The sequence below is a fragment of the Meleagris gallopavo genome, chromosome 21 (assembly GCF_905368555.1).
Source record: "Meleagris gallopavo chromosome 21, MGAL_WU_HG_1.1, whole genome shotgun sequence".
Lineage (NCBI taxonomy): Eukaryota > Metazoa > Chordata > Aves > Galliformes > Phasianidae > Meleagris > Meleagris gallopavo.
The window spans coordinates 6445870-6461649 of record NC_139424.1 but is presented as its reverse complement, the minus strand read 5'-3'; the positions used below and the strand labels follow the sequence as shown (position 1 = coordinate 6461649).

General features: G+C 38.1%; 1 protein-coding gene across 1 annotated transcript in view; it reads left to right on the top strand.

The window, feature by feature from the left end:
- NCOR1 (nuclear receptor corepressor 1) overlaps window positions 1-15780 on the top strand; it is a 58016-nt gene that overhangs the window by 33223 nt on the left and 9013 nt on the right. The window contains 19 exon segments of the mRNA XM_085240645.1: window positions 659-721; window positions 1243-1382; window positions 2110-2236; window positions 2574-3129; window positions 4400-4526; window positions 4842-5037; window positions 6790-6963; window positions 7662-7822; window positions 8186-8306; window positions 8428-8529; window positions 8998-9095; window positions 9883-10051; window positions 10598-10738; window positions 11841-11924; window positions 12410-12666; window positions 13061-13421; window positions 13905-14129; window positions 14780-14989; window positions 15625-15774. Coding sequence (XP_085096771.1) covers window positions 659-721; window positions 1243-1382; window positions 2110-2236; window positions 2574-3129; window positions 4400-4526; window positions 4842-5037; window positions 6790-6963; window positions 7662-7822; window positions 8186-8306; window positions 8428-8529; window positions 8998-9095; window positions 9883-10051; window positions 10598-10738; window positions 11841-11924; window positions 12410-12666; window positions 13061-13421; window positions 13905-14129; window positions 14780-14989; window positions 15625-15774 — 3462 coding nt within the window.

Genomic DNA, 15780 nt, shown 5'->3' with positions numbered 1-15780 from the left:
CAAGTAGAAAACATAATCAGTACAAGAATAGTAGATTTGATAGCAGCTAATTGCTGAACAACCATTTCAGTCCATTCCACAGTAGTCAATGAAATAAGGTGGAACCACTCTATAGCATCTTGGATTGTGAGAAAAGTGCCAAACACATTTAAAGAAGCTAGTATGTTATGCTTCCCTCCAGTTGTGAAGCATATTAAAAACAACAAAATACTGCTGATTTGTTCTACCCTGAGTTGATTATATACTTGGTTTATGAGGTCAGGGTTAAATTACAACTGAGAATCAGTTTGTTGTTTTTTTGTTGTTGTTGTTCAGCTACTGCAGTAATCAACGTGCTGAAAACGTAGACAATCATGTGGGCAGTAAGAGTGCAGAAAGTTCTTTTATGATTTTAGAGGAATATAGCATGTTTGCATTATTGTAACATCTAAACTTATGGAACCCTGGTGGATAGAAGGGAAAGAATGGATCAAAAGAGGAAAAAGGGCCCAGCTGGGAATGTATATTTTTGTCTTGGTTTAATGAAGACTATTTCCCACCGACAAGAGCAGCTTTCCCATGTGTCTTGAATCAGCCTTAATGTAATGGATTATGGGATGCATGCCATAAAAGGAACTCTTGTTCTTTTTTTCTGATCAGCTGTCATTTGCTCTTTCAGCTTCTACAGAGCCTGTGGAGACATCCCGCTGGACAGAAGAAGAAATGGAAGTTGCTAAGAAGGGTAAACTTTGTTAAAAAATTTTATTTACTTCTTATTGCTGTATTTACTGAACTATTGAATGCTTCCTTCTGAATTGTGTAAGTACTGTGATTCTGTGCAGCACTACACTAAATGAATAATTTGAAATTTGCTATGTTTTTGTGTTTACAACTTACAAAAGTTCCTTTTGTGTGAGATGGTCTTTTGACAGAAAAGTCGGTGTATTTTGTAAGTTTTTGTAAGTTGTCTATTCACTTGACAGATAATGTCATCTCTAAATATTACCCATAAAAGCAGCGTTTTCGCAGAAGTATTATGTATTAGCAACAGCTAAGTCTGAAGGCTCCATTAGCAGACATTTTGATAGTTTATTTTCCATCCCCATAATTAGTGGTCACATAAGGCTTCTCACTGTGATAATGTGTAAGGACAGCAGTACTTCAGTATTTTCCTTTCCAACTGGTCGTGTTGCCCAATTTATGAGGGTTTGGATCTCTGAGTTACTTATTATAGCAAATATCTGTTTCTTTATGTTTGAACAGGCCTTGTGGAACATGGGCGCAACTGGGCAGCAATTGCCAAAATGGTTGGGACGAAAAGTGAAGCTCAGTGTAAAAACTTCTACTTCAACTATAAAAGGAGACATAACCTGGACAGTCTCCTACAACAGCACAAACAGAAGGTAAATACAGTGGACATTGCATATTTTGCAGAGAAAAATTTAGTATCTCTGAAGTCATTCATTGCACTTCACTAAAACTATTCTGCGGTCACCACTTGTTTCCTTTTCTGCTTGTTTTTGTGTTGTGGTGTAAATCTAGAGAAGGCAACTGATGCTCACTGACCTGTAATAGTAATCACTTAATGCTTTAAAATACAATAGAAAACTGTCCAATGGATGGCATGCTTAAGCTTGAGGAATTCCTCAGTGCTTTTATTTGTACAGCAGCAACTATAGATAAAGTTAAGGGCATGGCTATGGAAAAGTTACCTTGAAATATGCGTCAGTGCACAGTAAGCTCTAAACTTACAGAACAGAGTAAAAGAATTAATAGAAGACCATGAACTGAAAGTTCTGTGGCATCTGAAGAGGAAGTTGGTATCCTCTAAGCTGTAGTGCCCTAGTCTTCTCTCTGCTGAACTGAAGAGCATTGATTTCTCTGTTTGCTGCAGTAATTCCTTCTTTCCCCTAAATATCTATGGAAACAGTGGTTTGTTCCCAAACTTACTTTTGGTCAGGAGCAGCAAAAGCTTCACTGAGATTGAAAGAGTATGTCCTTGCAAATAAGTCTGTACTAAAGAGATTCTGTGCCTTTCATTTCAACCTGAGGTTAAGAAATGAGACTGCATCTAGAAAGAAAGAATACTTTTAAATTTTCAGTACAGTATAAATGCCATGTATTTATCAGTCCTCACGAAGGCCCCGTGAAGAGCGAGATGTATCGCAGTGTGAGAGCGTAGCTTCGACTGTGTCAGCTCAGGAGGATGAAGACATTGAAGCATCTAATGAAGAGGAGAATCCAGAGGACAGTGAAGGTAACTTCTTGGGAAGGGAACACCTATATGCACTGGAAGGGAAAGATGTTGATCAGAAAGCTGTATTCCATTTCATAATGTCATACTCAAACAATTGATTTTCAGCTGTTGGAACTTACTTCACTAATTGTATGTGGAGAGGAAAAAGTTTTTGGTATTGAGCAGCCTGAAAATTGAATCAAATCATCGCTAGTTGATACTCTTAGGGCAATTGTCTTGTTGTGTTTTGCAGACATATATATTTAATTATTATAGTAAATACTAAGCCGCAGTTGACTGAAGCTTATTTAGATCTCATTAATGTTGAGTCTATTCTAAAACTTTTTTTAATTTTCAGGTGCTGAAAATAGTTCTGATACAGAAAGTGCTCCATCTCCAACTCCAGCAGAAACTACTAAACCAACTGAAGAAACTCCATCTGAGAGTGCTGCTCCAAAAATGACCACTGAGGCAGCAGCAGAACAGGAATCTACTGTTAAACCTGCAGCCAGCACATCTCCCCCCGTAACATCCCAAAGTGTATCGACTGCTGAAAGTCAGACCTCTGAGCCACAGGTTAAGGAAGAAATAAATACTGAAGCAGAAGAACCTATGGAGGTTGACAGTAGAAGCCATCCAGTTGAAGCTAAGCCTGTGCTTAATCTTCCAGTGCATACCAAAGTTGAACCTGTAGAGACTGAAATGAGGTTACCAGAAAATATTCAAGTGAAAATAGAGAGTGATACCAAAGAGAGAGAGGTGGAGAAACCCAAGGAAAAGTCAGAACCTGAAGAAATGGACTATAGTCTGTCACAGCAGGTTAACTCAGCAAGACAAGAATCCCATTCGGATAATGATTCAAGTGCCACCTGTAGTGCTGATGAGGAAGTTGATGGAGAACCTGACAGACAAGGGTGAGTTGAATTATTTAGCATTCAAAAAGTTCCATATTTAAGCTGATATGGTTTTACTTAGCAGTGATTTAAAAGTGTCATCGGTAGTGACATTTTTTTTTAGCTCTTTGCTCATCCATGCATGCTTCCTGTTATTTTTGCCTGAATTCTTAGTTGGGATGCTTCACTCTTGAGCTTGGATGAAGTTATTCTTGAATACTGACCAGCTTTTTTGGGCCCCTCTTACCTCCAGGGATTTATTCCATGGTACTCCACTAAGCAGGTCCCTGAAGAGGCCAAAGTCTGCTCTCCTGAAGCCTGGGGTAGTGAGCTTTTCATGTGCCCTCCTCACTGTCCTGAGAATCTTGAACATTGTTTCATGGTCACTACAGCCACAGCTGCCCTTGAGCTTTGCTTTCTCCACCAGCCTCCTGGTGAGAACAAAGTCTAGGATAGCACCTCTCCTTGTTGTCTTCTCTGTCACTTGGAGAAGGAAGTTAACATCAGTGTCTTCCAGGAACATCCTGGATTGCATGTACTCTCCTGTATTGCCCCCTGAACAAATATTGGAGTGGTTAAAGTTACCAGTGAGGACCAGGGTTTGTGGATACGAGACTACTCCAATTATAGAGGGCCTTTTCCAGTTGGTCTTCCTGGTCAGTTGGACTGTGGCAGACTCCCACTGTAACTTCACCTGTCTCTGCTCTCCCTTTAGTCCTGATCCATAAGTGCTCGTTCTGCTCCTCATCCATCCCAGTGTGTTCTGTTGGTGAGATTCCTCTGTAACCATAGCGTAGCTTCAGAGCCAGTGCCTCCTCTATGCCAGTGGTCTTAATATACACACTGTATCAAGGATAGCTGCTAAATGTCAAAAGTATCTAGTGTCGTTGTGCTGCATGTGCTGTTTTGAAGAGTGCAGTTGATGGTGTTTCTCTCTGCCTCTTCAGACATCACAAATGGGTGGTCTCTGGGTGGAAATTCTGTTATACACTACTATTTACGTATAGATCTTGCACTTCCCTACTATTTTTTTCAAGGAATTCTTTATAAAGAAGGTTTCACTCTTGTAATAATATACATACGGAAACTGCATACATAAATATATAGTTCTGAAGATTTTGAACACTTGTTATTTCTGTGAATCTTATAACATAGAAAGATCTGTTGCTTATTCTACCTGGTGTACTTTGGGATACACAAAACATAATCTTTATTTCATTTATTTGATGTCAGCATGTTGAATCTTGGTCTTTTTGGTGATACTTTTTCCCTTCTTTCTCTCTTTTTCCAGTATCTTCAGGGAGTCAAAGCCCTCATTGTTAAACCCAGCTGGATCAATACTGGTGTCACCTACAATAAAGCAAGGGCAGATGGACCTACAACAGCTTCACCACCGAGCAGCTGTGATACCACCTATGGTATGGGGGTCTTTTAAGTGGTGTTTGAAGGAATATTTGTTTTCCTGATAACTAGTTTCAGTGCTAAGGCAGCAAATAGTTTTGAAACAAACAAAGAAATACATTGTTTACTTTCTCATCGTGTTACTTTTCAAGAGTGAATTAATTGAAAAAGAAACAAATATACAAGTATTGGCCTAAAAAGAGAAGTAGACCATTTGAAGTGCTCCTATGTAGACTATATCCCTGGTGCAATGGGGCTGTTGAACAAGATAGTTACTTCAGAAAATACTTAGTATTAATGCACCAATTGTGAGCATCTTCCCCTCTTTGTAGGTTTCTTGCAGTCCCTGTACTGTTCCTGTTGGAACACCAGTGAGTGGTTATGCTCTCTATCAGCGGCACATTAAAGCAATGCATGAGTCAGCACTGCTGGAGGAGCAACGCCAGAGGCAGGAACAGCTGGACATGGAGTATCGAAGCTCCGTAAGCCCGTGTGGCACTTCCAAAAGCCCTAATGTTGAGTGGGAAGGTAGGTTTTACATCTGTTGTGGAAGTAATTCTACTGTATGTCACATGTTCGCCTCTCTGTCTCGTTTAAGAAGGAAAATTTGATGTACTGTTGATGAATTCCTGCTTTCTTAAGGAATTTGATTGATGGAACCAGTCTATTGTAACAAATCCTGCTACAGTTACAGGGTTAGGGAACTGCTTTATAACTTCATTGAATAAGGCAAAATGGGCTCCCTTGGGGTGAGGTCAGAATTTAGTGTTCAGAAACAGCTGAGCAGATGATTGTCTTTATGCAAGAATTGTGCATATTCAGTGGAAGCCCCAATTCTTCACTATAACTGTTAGCTCTAAATATCCAACTTTCTTTACTGGAGGAGGAAGTGGTCCAGAAAATGCCTTGTAACAGGGAAATAAAACCAGTAAGGCACCAATGTACTGAGCACTGCGAAGTTAGAAATACCCTCATTGATGTTTAATTCTTCATTCATTGATTTAATATCCTTGTGTGTTGTCTGGTGGCTCCACAATGTTAGCAACATGAGCTGTCATGTTCTTTGTGCTCTGAGTATTTTATATTTAACATGTGTAAGTTTTAAAAATATGCTATGAAAATGCTTCATCTTCATTATTTTTACCTAAAAAGAAGGAAACATACCTTTTTTTTTTTTTTCCCCCCTATTAAAATGATGAGAAAGGGAGCTTTTACACTGACAGAGTGTAAAGGGATAAGGTTGTGGTTTTTGGAAGCTGCTTCTTTAGGTGCAAAGTCAGGGTTTGCTCAAAGCCTTTGTTCAAGTACCATTTAGCTAAAATATTACCTCAGTAAATCTTGACTTTGGCAGTACTGCATTATAAATGGTGGGAAAGTTCTAGCATGAAGTCTGCCCACAAAAATCAAGAGTGTTACTGAAGTAGTGGGGGGGATAACGTGGTTAGTGTAAATGGGTTCTACAAGCCTGGACGTTTTCATCTGCAAATTAAAGAGGCTGACTTGTCATCAGATCATTACAGCAGCTACTTCCTAAAACACATTCTGCATGCAAGTTTGTCCTTCCACTCTTGTGTGCAGGAGGGAGCATGTAGTCTGTAAAAATCTTCAGGTTTTTCAGTCAGACTGCAGGACCTGCTGCTGAACTGGCTTATGACAATTAAGAGATGTAAGAGGACCAAATACTGCTTTTTTCACAAAGTATGAGAGTTGTTCAAAATTTTGTACAGACCTAAGAACATAATAAATTAAGTTGTACCTTTAATCCAATTTTTCTAATTATTTTGGAAAGCAGCCTGATACCTGTGTGTAACTTAATTAAAAAAAACTTGCAGTCTTTGCCAAGGACAGTATTCTAGAATGAATTTCTGTATGTATATGTGCACATTTATTTTGAAGCAAATGCATGAGTCTGAATTACCTAAAAGATAGCAGTGCTAAATACACTCACCTACTGGTTGCAGTGCTTACTTGTTGTAAGCCAGGAAACTGACACAAGAATTGGTATCCTCATGCCTCAGTATGTAGAACTGTTTGTTCCTTTCATTTAGAAAGAGCCTACATGCCTGACTTTGGAATTTTTCTGTTATTTCAGTGCTAAGTGATGTTTTGAAAGCAGTTGTTTCCTTTTTAGTCAAATTACATCTTTGCACTTAAACATCTATACCTGCTGAGTACAATCTGACCATTGTAATCGGCTCTTTGCTAAAATTCTGTTGCATACTGGACCTTTTGACTCCAATTTCTAATCTTAGGATTCTCTTCTTTCTTTAACCCTGATAGGAAAACCAGTGGCCTATATGCCCTACGCTGAGGTCAAGCGAGCAATAGAGCAGGAAGCACAAGTGCAAACTACAGCAGCAAGGTCAGCATCACCATACAGGCTGTCTCCAAGAGAAGTCAATAAAGCCTCTCCTCAGCCTGATATGAATGCAGCTCGCTATAGTGTCCCCCCAGGTAAAAGCTTGTTTTTGTACCACAGCAATGTGTGGTCTCTGGAAGATGAACTTCTTTTACTTTCTGCAATATCAAATTATTCTCTGAGTGCTTTGTGAACTAACAGAAGAAGGGGGTTGTTTGTGTGTACGTATTTTTCTGTCTCCAGTGACGTTGTGGTTTTGTTTGTCCTGGATTTTGTTTTGTCAGCTAACGTGTATTTTACTAAACAAATAGGATGATTGTAGAGTGTTAGAACAGCTTAGGGACAAAGTTATCAAAAGTTTTTTTCAGCTCAATATGACAAATACTGTCATCTTCAGGCAGAGTTGAGAGAAGCCTAAATTACACTCTGCTCAGATGTTCTTATTCTTTAAATAGAATACTTTATCTAAAATCAGGAAAACAACAAAAAAGGTGAATGTACCCTGGATTGTTAGCTTTAAAAATTCATTTTTAAGAGTTTGTAATTCTACTGGGCAGCTTCTGTCATTTTTTGAACACCACTGCAAGGTTGGGTATTACCCATTTGATTTTTAAAGAGTAACGTATATTTGGACATAGTTTCAGAGCTGGAAATACAGTGAGACAGCTTTTGGGAATTACGAGGCTGTTCTTGTTGGAAATTGTCAGATGAGCTATACAACTTGTGTTCTTATCTCTGCTGGCTAATAGAGCTGAAACAGACTGTCATGTTTAACGTACAATTTTTCCCTAAGTTCTCCAGCCTGCTCCTCATCAAGTAATAACCAATATCCCTGAAGGAGTCCGCCTTCCTACAACCAGACCTACCAGACCACCACCACCACTCATTCCATCCTCTAAAACAAGTGTGCCATCAGAAAAACCTTCTTTCATTATGGGAGGCTCAATCTCACAAGTAAGAGAATTATTCGTTGAAAATCTGTGCTTGTAACAACACTTTTTGCCCTTTCACCAACCTTCAGGATTTTGTATTCAGTAACACGTTCACAGCATTAACAGTTAAAGAACTATACACGTTATCTCTAAAAATCCAGGAGATATCTTATAAAATAAAACATGCTGCAGTTGTTTGTGTTTATTACATAGTTGAGAATGCACCGTTCAGGTGGACTGCATCTCTGCTCTGGACTCCTATAGTTCTTATTTTGCAGCAATGCTCTGTAGCATTTTAGGATCATAGTGGTTTTAACTGTCTCCATCAAACACAGAAGTGAATCTTTTTTCCAGAAACAACCATTAACATAATGTATTTTTTCAGGGAACACCTGGCACTTACTTAACATCTCACAGTCAAGCTTCCTATACGCAAGAAACGGCAAAGCCATCAGTGGGCTCCATATCACTTGGGCTGCCAAGGCAGCAGGAGTCAGCCAAATCTGGTAAGAAAAGAGGAGCTGACATACCTTTTGTACAGACTACTTAATAACTTGTAACTAAGGGAGTGGGGGAGAGAATACCAGCAAACAAGAAAAAAAACCTTTTATTTTTTGTTCTGAGTAGCTTCCCTGCCCTACATCAAACAAGAAGAATTTTCTCCCAGAAGTCAGAATTCCCAACCTGAGGGACTCCTGGTCAGGGCACAGCATGAAGGTGTTGTTCGAGGTAATGTCAGTCATACAGTTTAAGAAAGAAATTTTGTAAGAGCCTGGTAGAACAGAGAATTTGAGCCTAAGCTACTCAAGTCTTATTTTTAAACATTAAAAGATTAATCTGTTCCCTTTTTTCTGAGGCATGTGTACATGTGTATTAGTAAAGCTCCTCTTGTCTGCATATCTCATTTTAAAAAAACTGGTTTCAAGAGATGCCAGTTTCACAAGTACAATACTTGTGAAATATATAAATAATTCAGAGGAGAGGAAACTAAGCAGCGTGGGTTAATAGCTTTGCATGCAATAAAAGGCTAAGTCAAAAGAGGAAATAGTTTAGCTGCCTGTTGTTAACAAGCTGAAAATTTCCCTGTATTTTAATATATAAACTAGTGGTTCTTATTACAGTTTCCATTTCAAGTAGAGTGGCTGTTATTTTCTGTTGTTTGCTTATTTATCTATATATATCTTTATTTAAAATCAGGTACCACAACCATACAGGAGGGAAGTATAACACGAGGAACTCCAACCAATAAAGTTTCTGTTGAGACCATTCCTTCTTTGAGAGGCTCCATAACTCAGGTATGCTCCTTTCACTGAGAAGGCTGTAGCATAACAGTGTATTTCAGTTATTGCTGTGATTGTATTTGCATGTCTAAAAGGAGTAAATACCACAGAACAGGAACTACCTCAAAAGTTTAAATAGAATTAGATTGTCAAATCCAACCATCAATGAAGTCAGCGACACAAGGATTTCATCTTCATGTATTTGATTGTTTTTAAACTTGTCAAATAAAATTGCTGGAGCCTTCAGTATACAGGAGGACTTATTAGTGTCATCCAACCTTTATCAGTAGCAACTTCTGTAAAAATAGCATCACACCTGAGTTCGAGTAGTAAAATCAGTTGTAACCTGTCTTGCACAGAGGATGTGTAAGCTGTTTTAAATGGTGATTTAGGATCTCTCTTAGTTACAGACAGTAATAGGAACAATTCCATTCTGAGAAGGGTAGATTTCATTAGTGTAGATAGAGGTACATCTTAATGGCTCCAGTAAGTATGTAGAGTATGCTATCTTTCCCCCAGTAGTATTATAGTGTAAATGTTCTGGGTCACTAAATACTTCTGGAATATTGTACCCCAATTCTGCTTTATGTGCTTTTTTTTTTTAAAGGTGAGAATTACTTACAAATAATTTTATTAATATGTAGGTTAAATTTCTGATAATAGGGGCAGAAGTTTAAGAAATGCTGCTTGTTAAAGTGGTTGGTGTTCTAAATCTTAAAAATAGAACACTTTCCTTCATGGCCGCCTATTTTCTTGCATAAATACACATAGTCTGAATTATATTTGATTGATTTAAATGCAGGGTACACCAGCTCTGTCGCAGTCTGGCATAGCAGCTGATGCGCTGTTGAAGGGGACTATTACCCGGCTAGCTACAGAAGACAGCAGCCCAGAAAAGTGCCGAGAGGAAGCTTCAGCCAAAGGCCATGTTATTTATGAAGGCAAAAGTGGGCATATTTTATCTTATGATGGTGAGTATTTATATATTCTACTTGATGAAAGCCAAGACTGCAGCAGGTTCTGCTGAAATCTGTGTGCTTCCAAATGTATGGATATAAACCTCAGTCACTGGGTGCCACCTGGAAGAAGCACTGACCTGCCTGTGTGTTTTTGTGGGTATAAAGACCAAAACAGTCCAGAAATTTTACCTGTGTTCTGGTGAGTATCCTGTATATGTAGATAAAATATCGTTAATTCAATTGCTTTGCTGCTTATTTTTATTGTGTCCTGAAAAAATTTTTGAGACAAGCAAGTTTAAAATACCCTATATTAAAATAAAGGCCATAGATTTTAAAAAAAAATAAACTTTATGCTTCATTGGAAATACTGATATGCAAGTAACTGGGAAAGTACTTTATTTAACAAACCATAAAAGATCATTAAGCTTGCAACTTAATGTTTCAGTATTACATCAAAGTCATCAATAAAGTATTCATGCCCTCTGGTCTCATTAAATGTAATGCCCATGACTTCTTATTTTCTGCATTTTCTAACCACACTTCTCTAAATGTTACCAGCTATTAAAAATGTTCGTGAAGGAACAAGGAGCCCAAGAACTGCTCATGAAATTAGTTTAAAAAGAAGTTATGATACAATGGAAGGAAATATAAAGCAAGGAATGTCAATGCGGGAATCTCCAGTATCTGCACCACTGGAAGGTAAAAAAAAAAAAAAAAAAAAAAAAAAAAAAAAAAGCTGCTTCTGAGTTGTTTTGTGTTTTATTCAGGTCTTTTGTATCGATGCAAGATAACCTAGAATTGTCTTATGGGCAAATCAAAAGAGGAATTATGTTTACATCTTATGCCATTAATTAAATCCATATAGTGACTACTGCAATAAAAGGATGCTGTAGTTATTACTGTAGTAGAGATTTCCTATTTCTTTTGCTGGTGGATGGTCCCCATAACTGCAAGTGATTCAGCTAGCACTTACATGTGTCATTTTCTCAGAGAAGTAATGGACTTTTCACAATTCTGATGAATTGTTGCAAAGCTCAAACAGCACTGAGTCATATTTATGTTGACTGCATGGACACACAGCTCCTCAGTTCAGTATTGCTTCTCTGCTGTGGCACGGTAACGTAACGTGTTGCTATGACATTTTGCATTCCTTCACTGAATAGCTTAGATTATGCCAAGCAGAAGATTTATGCAGCTCTTATACAGTATTCTGTTTCTGGGCATCTCTAGCATTATTTTGATTTAACAAGCTGCAGTCAGACTAAGATTGTAAAGGTCAACACAAGCCATTATATAACTTTTATGGTTGTCTTATAAACACAGAACATCAAGAAGATATTTCTTACCTGAACTCTGGAATCTTAGTCCTAAGATGCATTTTGTCCCACCTTTGAATAGTCCTCAAAGGATGTTTTGGTTTGTTTTCATCAGATTAAACAATGAGTAAGAGGCTTCTAAACCATGTGTAAAAATTCAGTGGTACCTTTAACTTGCTCATGCACTTGGTTTGGAAAATAAAAGGAAGTGTTAAGAGAAGCTTTTGGAGCAAGAGTTAAGCTTAATTGTAAAATAACCTTCTGATTTGAAATATGTTAAAACTTGCAGTGGTGTAATAGCATGGATACTTGAACCAAAGAACTTCATAGGGCAAGATGCTCTTTTAACATGTTGATGCAAGGCCTAGCATAATGAAGCAAAGCTCTGGGCACTACAGATAATATCTGTAATTATGTAAGAAGGAGGAGGGTGTTTTTGAACACTTGTTATTTAATTCTCTAAACTATGTTCGTTTTAATTTCAGGTTTAATATGCCGTGCACTGCCCAGGGGTAGCCCACATGCTGAACTTAAAGAAAGAACAGTGTTGTCTGGTTCTATAATGCAAGGTAAAGTTCTGCTAGTTTGGAAGGCAGGCATTAATTACATTCCCAGAAATCCGTTATTAAGAACGGTAGCTGTGTTAAGGGTAGAGCTTATTTTATTAGACACGCTTTCTGATACACCATATGTAAAGCTAATATTAAGTATTGATATATATGTATTTTGAAAATAGATATTTTTCAGTACAAATTGTCAGTATTTAGCACTTCTTTTTTTTTTTTTTTTTTTTTTTAATTTTTAAACAGACAATAATAACTCCCCCAGACATGAAGGTGTATGGTATTGCTTTTATTTCAGCATCTGAAATAACCTGGAACGCTTTGAGTAACTTGAAAATCTGCTTATTGTAATTTTTGTGACACAGTTTTACCCTTGTAATCTGTTATCATAGACTCAGCAAATCAGAATTCTTATAGCTAGTTACTCTGTTTATGAAAAAGGAGTTGTAGTGATAATTAATACCAGTGATGTGACTTTCTTTCTATAAAAGGCACACCAAGAGCAACATCTGAAAGTTTCGAGGAAGGCTTGAAATACCCTAAACAGATTAAGAGAGAGTCACCTCCCATAAGGGCATTCGAAGGAGCCATCACTAAAGGGAAGCCGTATGATGGAGTCACTACCATCAAGGAAATGGGCCGTTCCATCCATGAGATCCCAAGACAGGACCTGTTAAGCCAGGAGAGTCGCAAGACTCCCGAAATCGTGCAGACAGCCAGGCCAATCATAGAAGGCTCCATATCTCAGGTAAATACAGAAGGCTCTCTGTAGAATCTTATGGTTGCTTACACAGTCAGCAGTGAATCAGTTCCAGATATTTAAGTAAGGACAAATGTGTAGGTGTTCTGCTTTTTTTTTTTTTTTTTTTTTTCTTTGCCAAGAAATCTACTGATGTATGAGGCTTAAATATCCTTTGTGTGTTAGAGACATCTTGACACTTGACCTGCAGGGAACACACTTATTAGCAAGTGTGATGTAATTGACTAGTAACAATGGCTAAAATCCAATTATGTTCTATGCTGTGACAGCAGCAATGAACTACAATATCAGCCAAGTGATTACTTTTTAATTTTTCTTTCATTTTTTAGCAGGAGTGAAACATTGGCAGAATAACCTCACCTGATCCTTCTTTCCTTCTCAGGGTACACCCATAAAATATGAAAGCAATTCTGGCCAGTCTGCCATCAAACACAATGTAAAATCGTTAATCACTGGACCAAGCAAGCTACCCCGTGGAATGCCTCAGCTGGAAATGGTGCCAGAAAATGTGAAGGTGGTGGAGCGAGGAAAATACGAAGATGTGAAGACCGGGGATGCAGTACGTTCCCGTCACACGTCAGTAGTCAGCTCTGGTCCCTCTGTTCTCAGGTCAACTCTTCATGAAACTCCTAAATCACAACTGAGCCCTGGGATTTATGATGATACCAATGCACGGAGAACACCTGTGAACTATCAGAGTCCAATGTCCAGGAGTTCACCTATGATGAATAGAGTTAGTGAGGGTATGTTATTCTGATCCACAGTAAGAAAACAACTTTGAGTAATTTCATTTGAAATGTATTTTTAACTTCTTTTTTCCCGTAACTTGTTCTACTTTATTTTTACTCTAATGGTTCCTCTTGATTTGAAGGTTGGTTAGAAGGAATTAAAGAAGGCTATGAGTTGTTAATTGAAATAAGAAAATGAAAATCTACCGTGTCGTAACATGGAGGTCAAAAAGTAATTCAATCTCCATTGGCATTTGTGTTATCTCAGAGCAAAATGTTGTGAAGGCAGAAGCTACTTCTGTATTAGAGGTTCCTTGAAAAGGAAGATAACGTGGCATAGTGCCACGTAGTTTTAGGACTTAGAATTTTCACTAGATATTTTGTGATATAAGATACTGTCTATGATTTATTGTAATTAATTGCAGCATGTATGCATATAGTTGTATCTCCTATTGAAAATAAGTATTTTGAGTTTGTATTTTTCATTATTTTCATTAGCTGGAATATCTTCTGGGAAGTCAGCAAATCATGAAAGGAAAAACACACTTACTCCCACACAGAGAGAGAGCGTGCCAGCAAAATCTCCAGTCCCAGGGGTTGATCCTGTAGTGGCTCACAGTCCTTTTGACCCTCATCACAGAGGGGCTACTCCTGAAGTCTATAGGAGTCATCTCCCTCCTCACTTAGATCCTGCTATGCCGTTTCACAGGGCTCTGGATCCTGGTAAATCTGTTTGTATTTTGGCTTTGTTTGTTTGTTTTTAGAAATATTGTGTGCGTGGCACAGGAAAGATGTCTTAATAAAACTCTTATTGATGGGCAGATATAATTTAGAAGGGGTTATATATACACTGCTGTGGCTTGATGTCTAGCCAGGAAACTTACTGTAATATTTCTTCTGGAAGCTTCAGATAGTATTTTAAAATAAGTATTTGTGAAATGTATTAAAAGCTTTCTGGAAAACTGTGCCAATAAGGGTGTGGAAGATGCCACAGAATGAAAGTGTAATCAGAACTCCTGTGTTCACTTGAGAGATTATCAGGTTGTCTCTGATGGTACTAAGTCAGTAGACCTCTATTTACCATACTCATAATCAGTCTAACTTTGTGGGGTGCTGTAACCTTCTTCAGGTGTTTCAGCCATTCATCTTCGAAACTTTATGATTTTATTGGGATCTCTTCTCTAGGAGAATGTGGATTGCTTAGCTTTTTCTGTCCACATTCAGTGCTTAAATTCAATAAAATACCAGTATTACAATGCTATTTTGATTCATTGAGAGAATTGATAGCACTTCTCACTGAAACTATATAAACATCTGAAACTTTGGTTCTGTATCTTGAAAACTAAATCTTCTTTTTCTTCCCTCACCCTCAGCTGCTGCTGCTTACCTGTTCCAAAGGCAGCTCTCACCCACCCCAGGCTACCCAAGTCAGTATCAGCTTTACGCAATGGAGAATACACGACAGACAATCCTAAATGACTACATTACCTCACAGCAAATGCAAGTCAACTTACGCCCTGATGTAACCAGAGGATTATCTCCCAGAGAACAAACTTTAGCTCTCCCATATGCAGGAGCAAGAGGTATGCTTATGGGATTTTGTCTGGTGTTATTTAAAGCATATTTTGGATAAGCAGCGTGGCTTGGCAGAAGGGGTTGATAAATGATCAGAGCTCTGTTCACTGTGGAGGGATTTAGATTTCTTAGAGGTGCAGATTTCTGTGAAGACTTTCTATGGAACATAATTCTGAAGAACAGTTTCACACTGAAACGTAAAGTGCAATATTAGACCAAAATAATAAATAGTTACGAATCCCTGGGATTACATGGCATTCTCAGGAGACAGGGATATAACAGGATATTGCTGAGCCATGAGCTTGGTTATTGAATGTGGTAATCTGCCTGTCATTTAAATCAGTTTGGGAAGTTATTCATAGAATGGAAGATAACAAATGTGAAGGAGTTAGTCCAGTAGGACTAATTATCTTGGGGATAAGATACTAGCTCTTGCAGTGATTTAATTGGTTGGAAAAGAAAGGATAAGTGTTTTTCATAGTAGAAGTTATACAGAAGTGTGTCCTGTGCATTTCAATGTTTCATTTTATTTATTGAATATAAGAAGTCTCGAAAAGGATGTTATCAGTGAACAGCATATTTAATGTGTGGGCCTTTGATCTATCCTTGAAAAGTCTTTCTTACATGTGTCATCTCCTGACAGGAATTATTGACCTGAACAATATGGCTCCCACTATCTTAGTGCCTCATCCTGGAGGAACGAGCACACCACCCATGGAGAGAATCACTTACATCCCTGGTACTCAGCTTACATTCCCCCCTAGGCCTTACAATCCTGCTTCTCTGTCACCAGGTATAA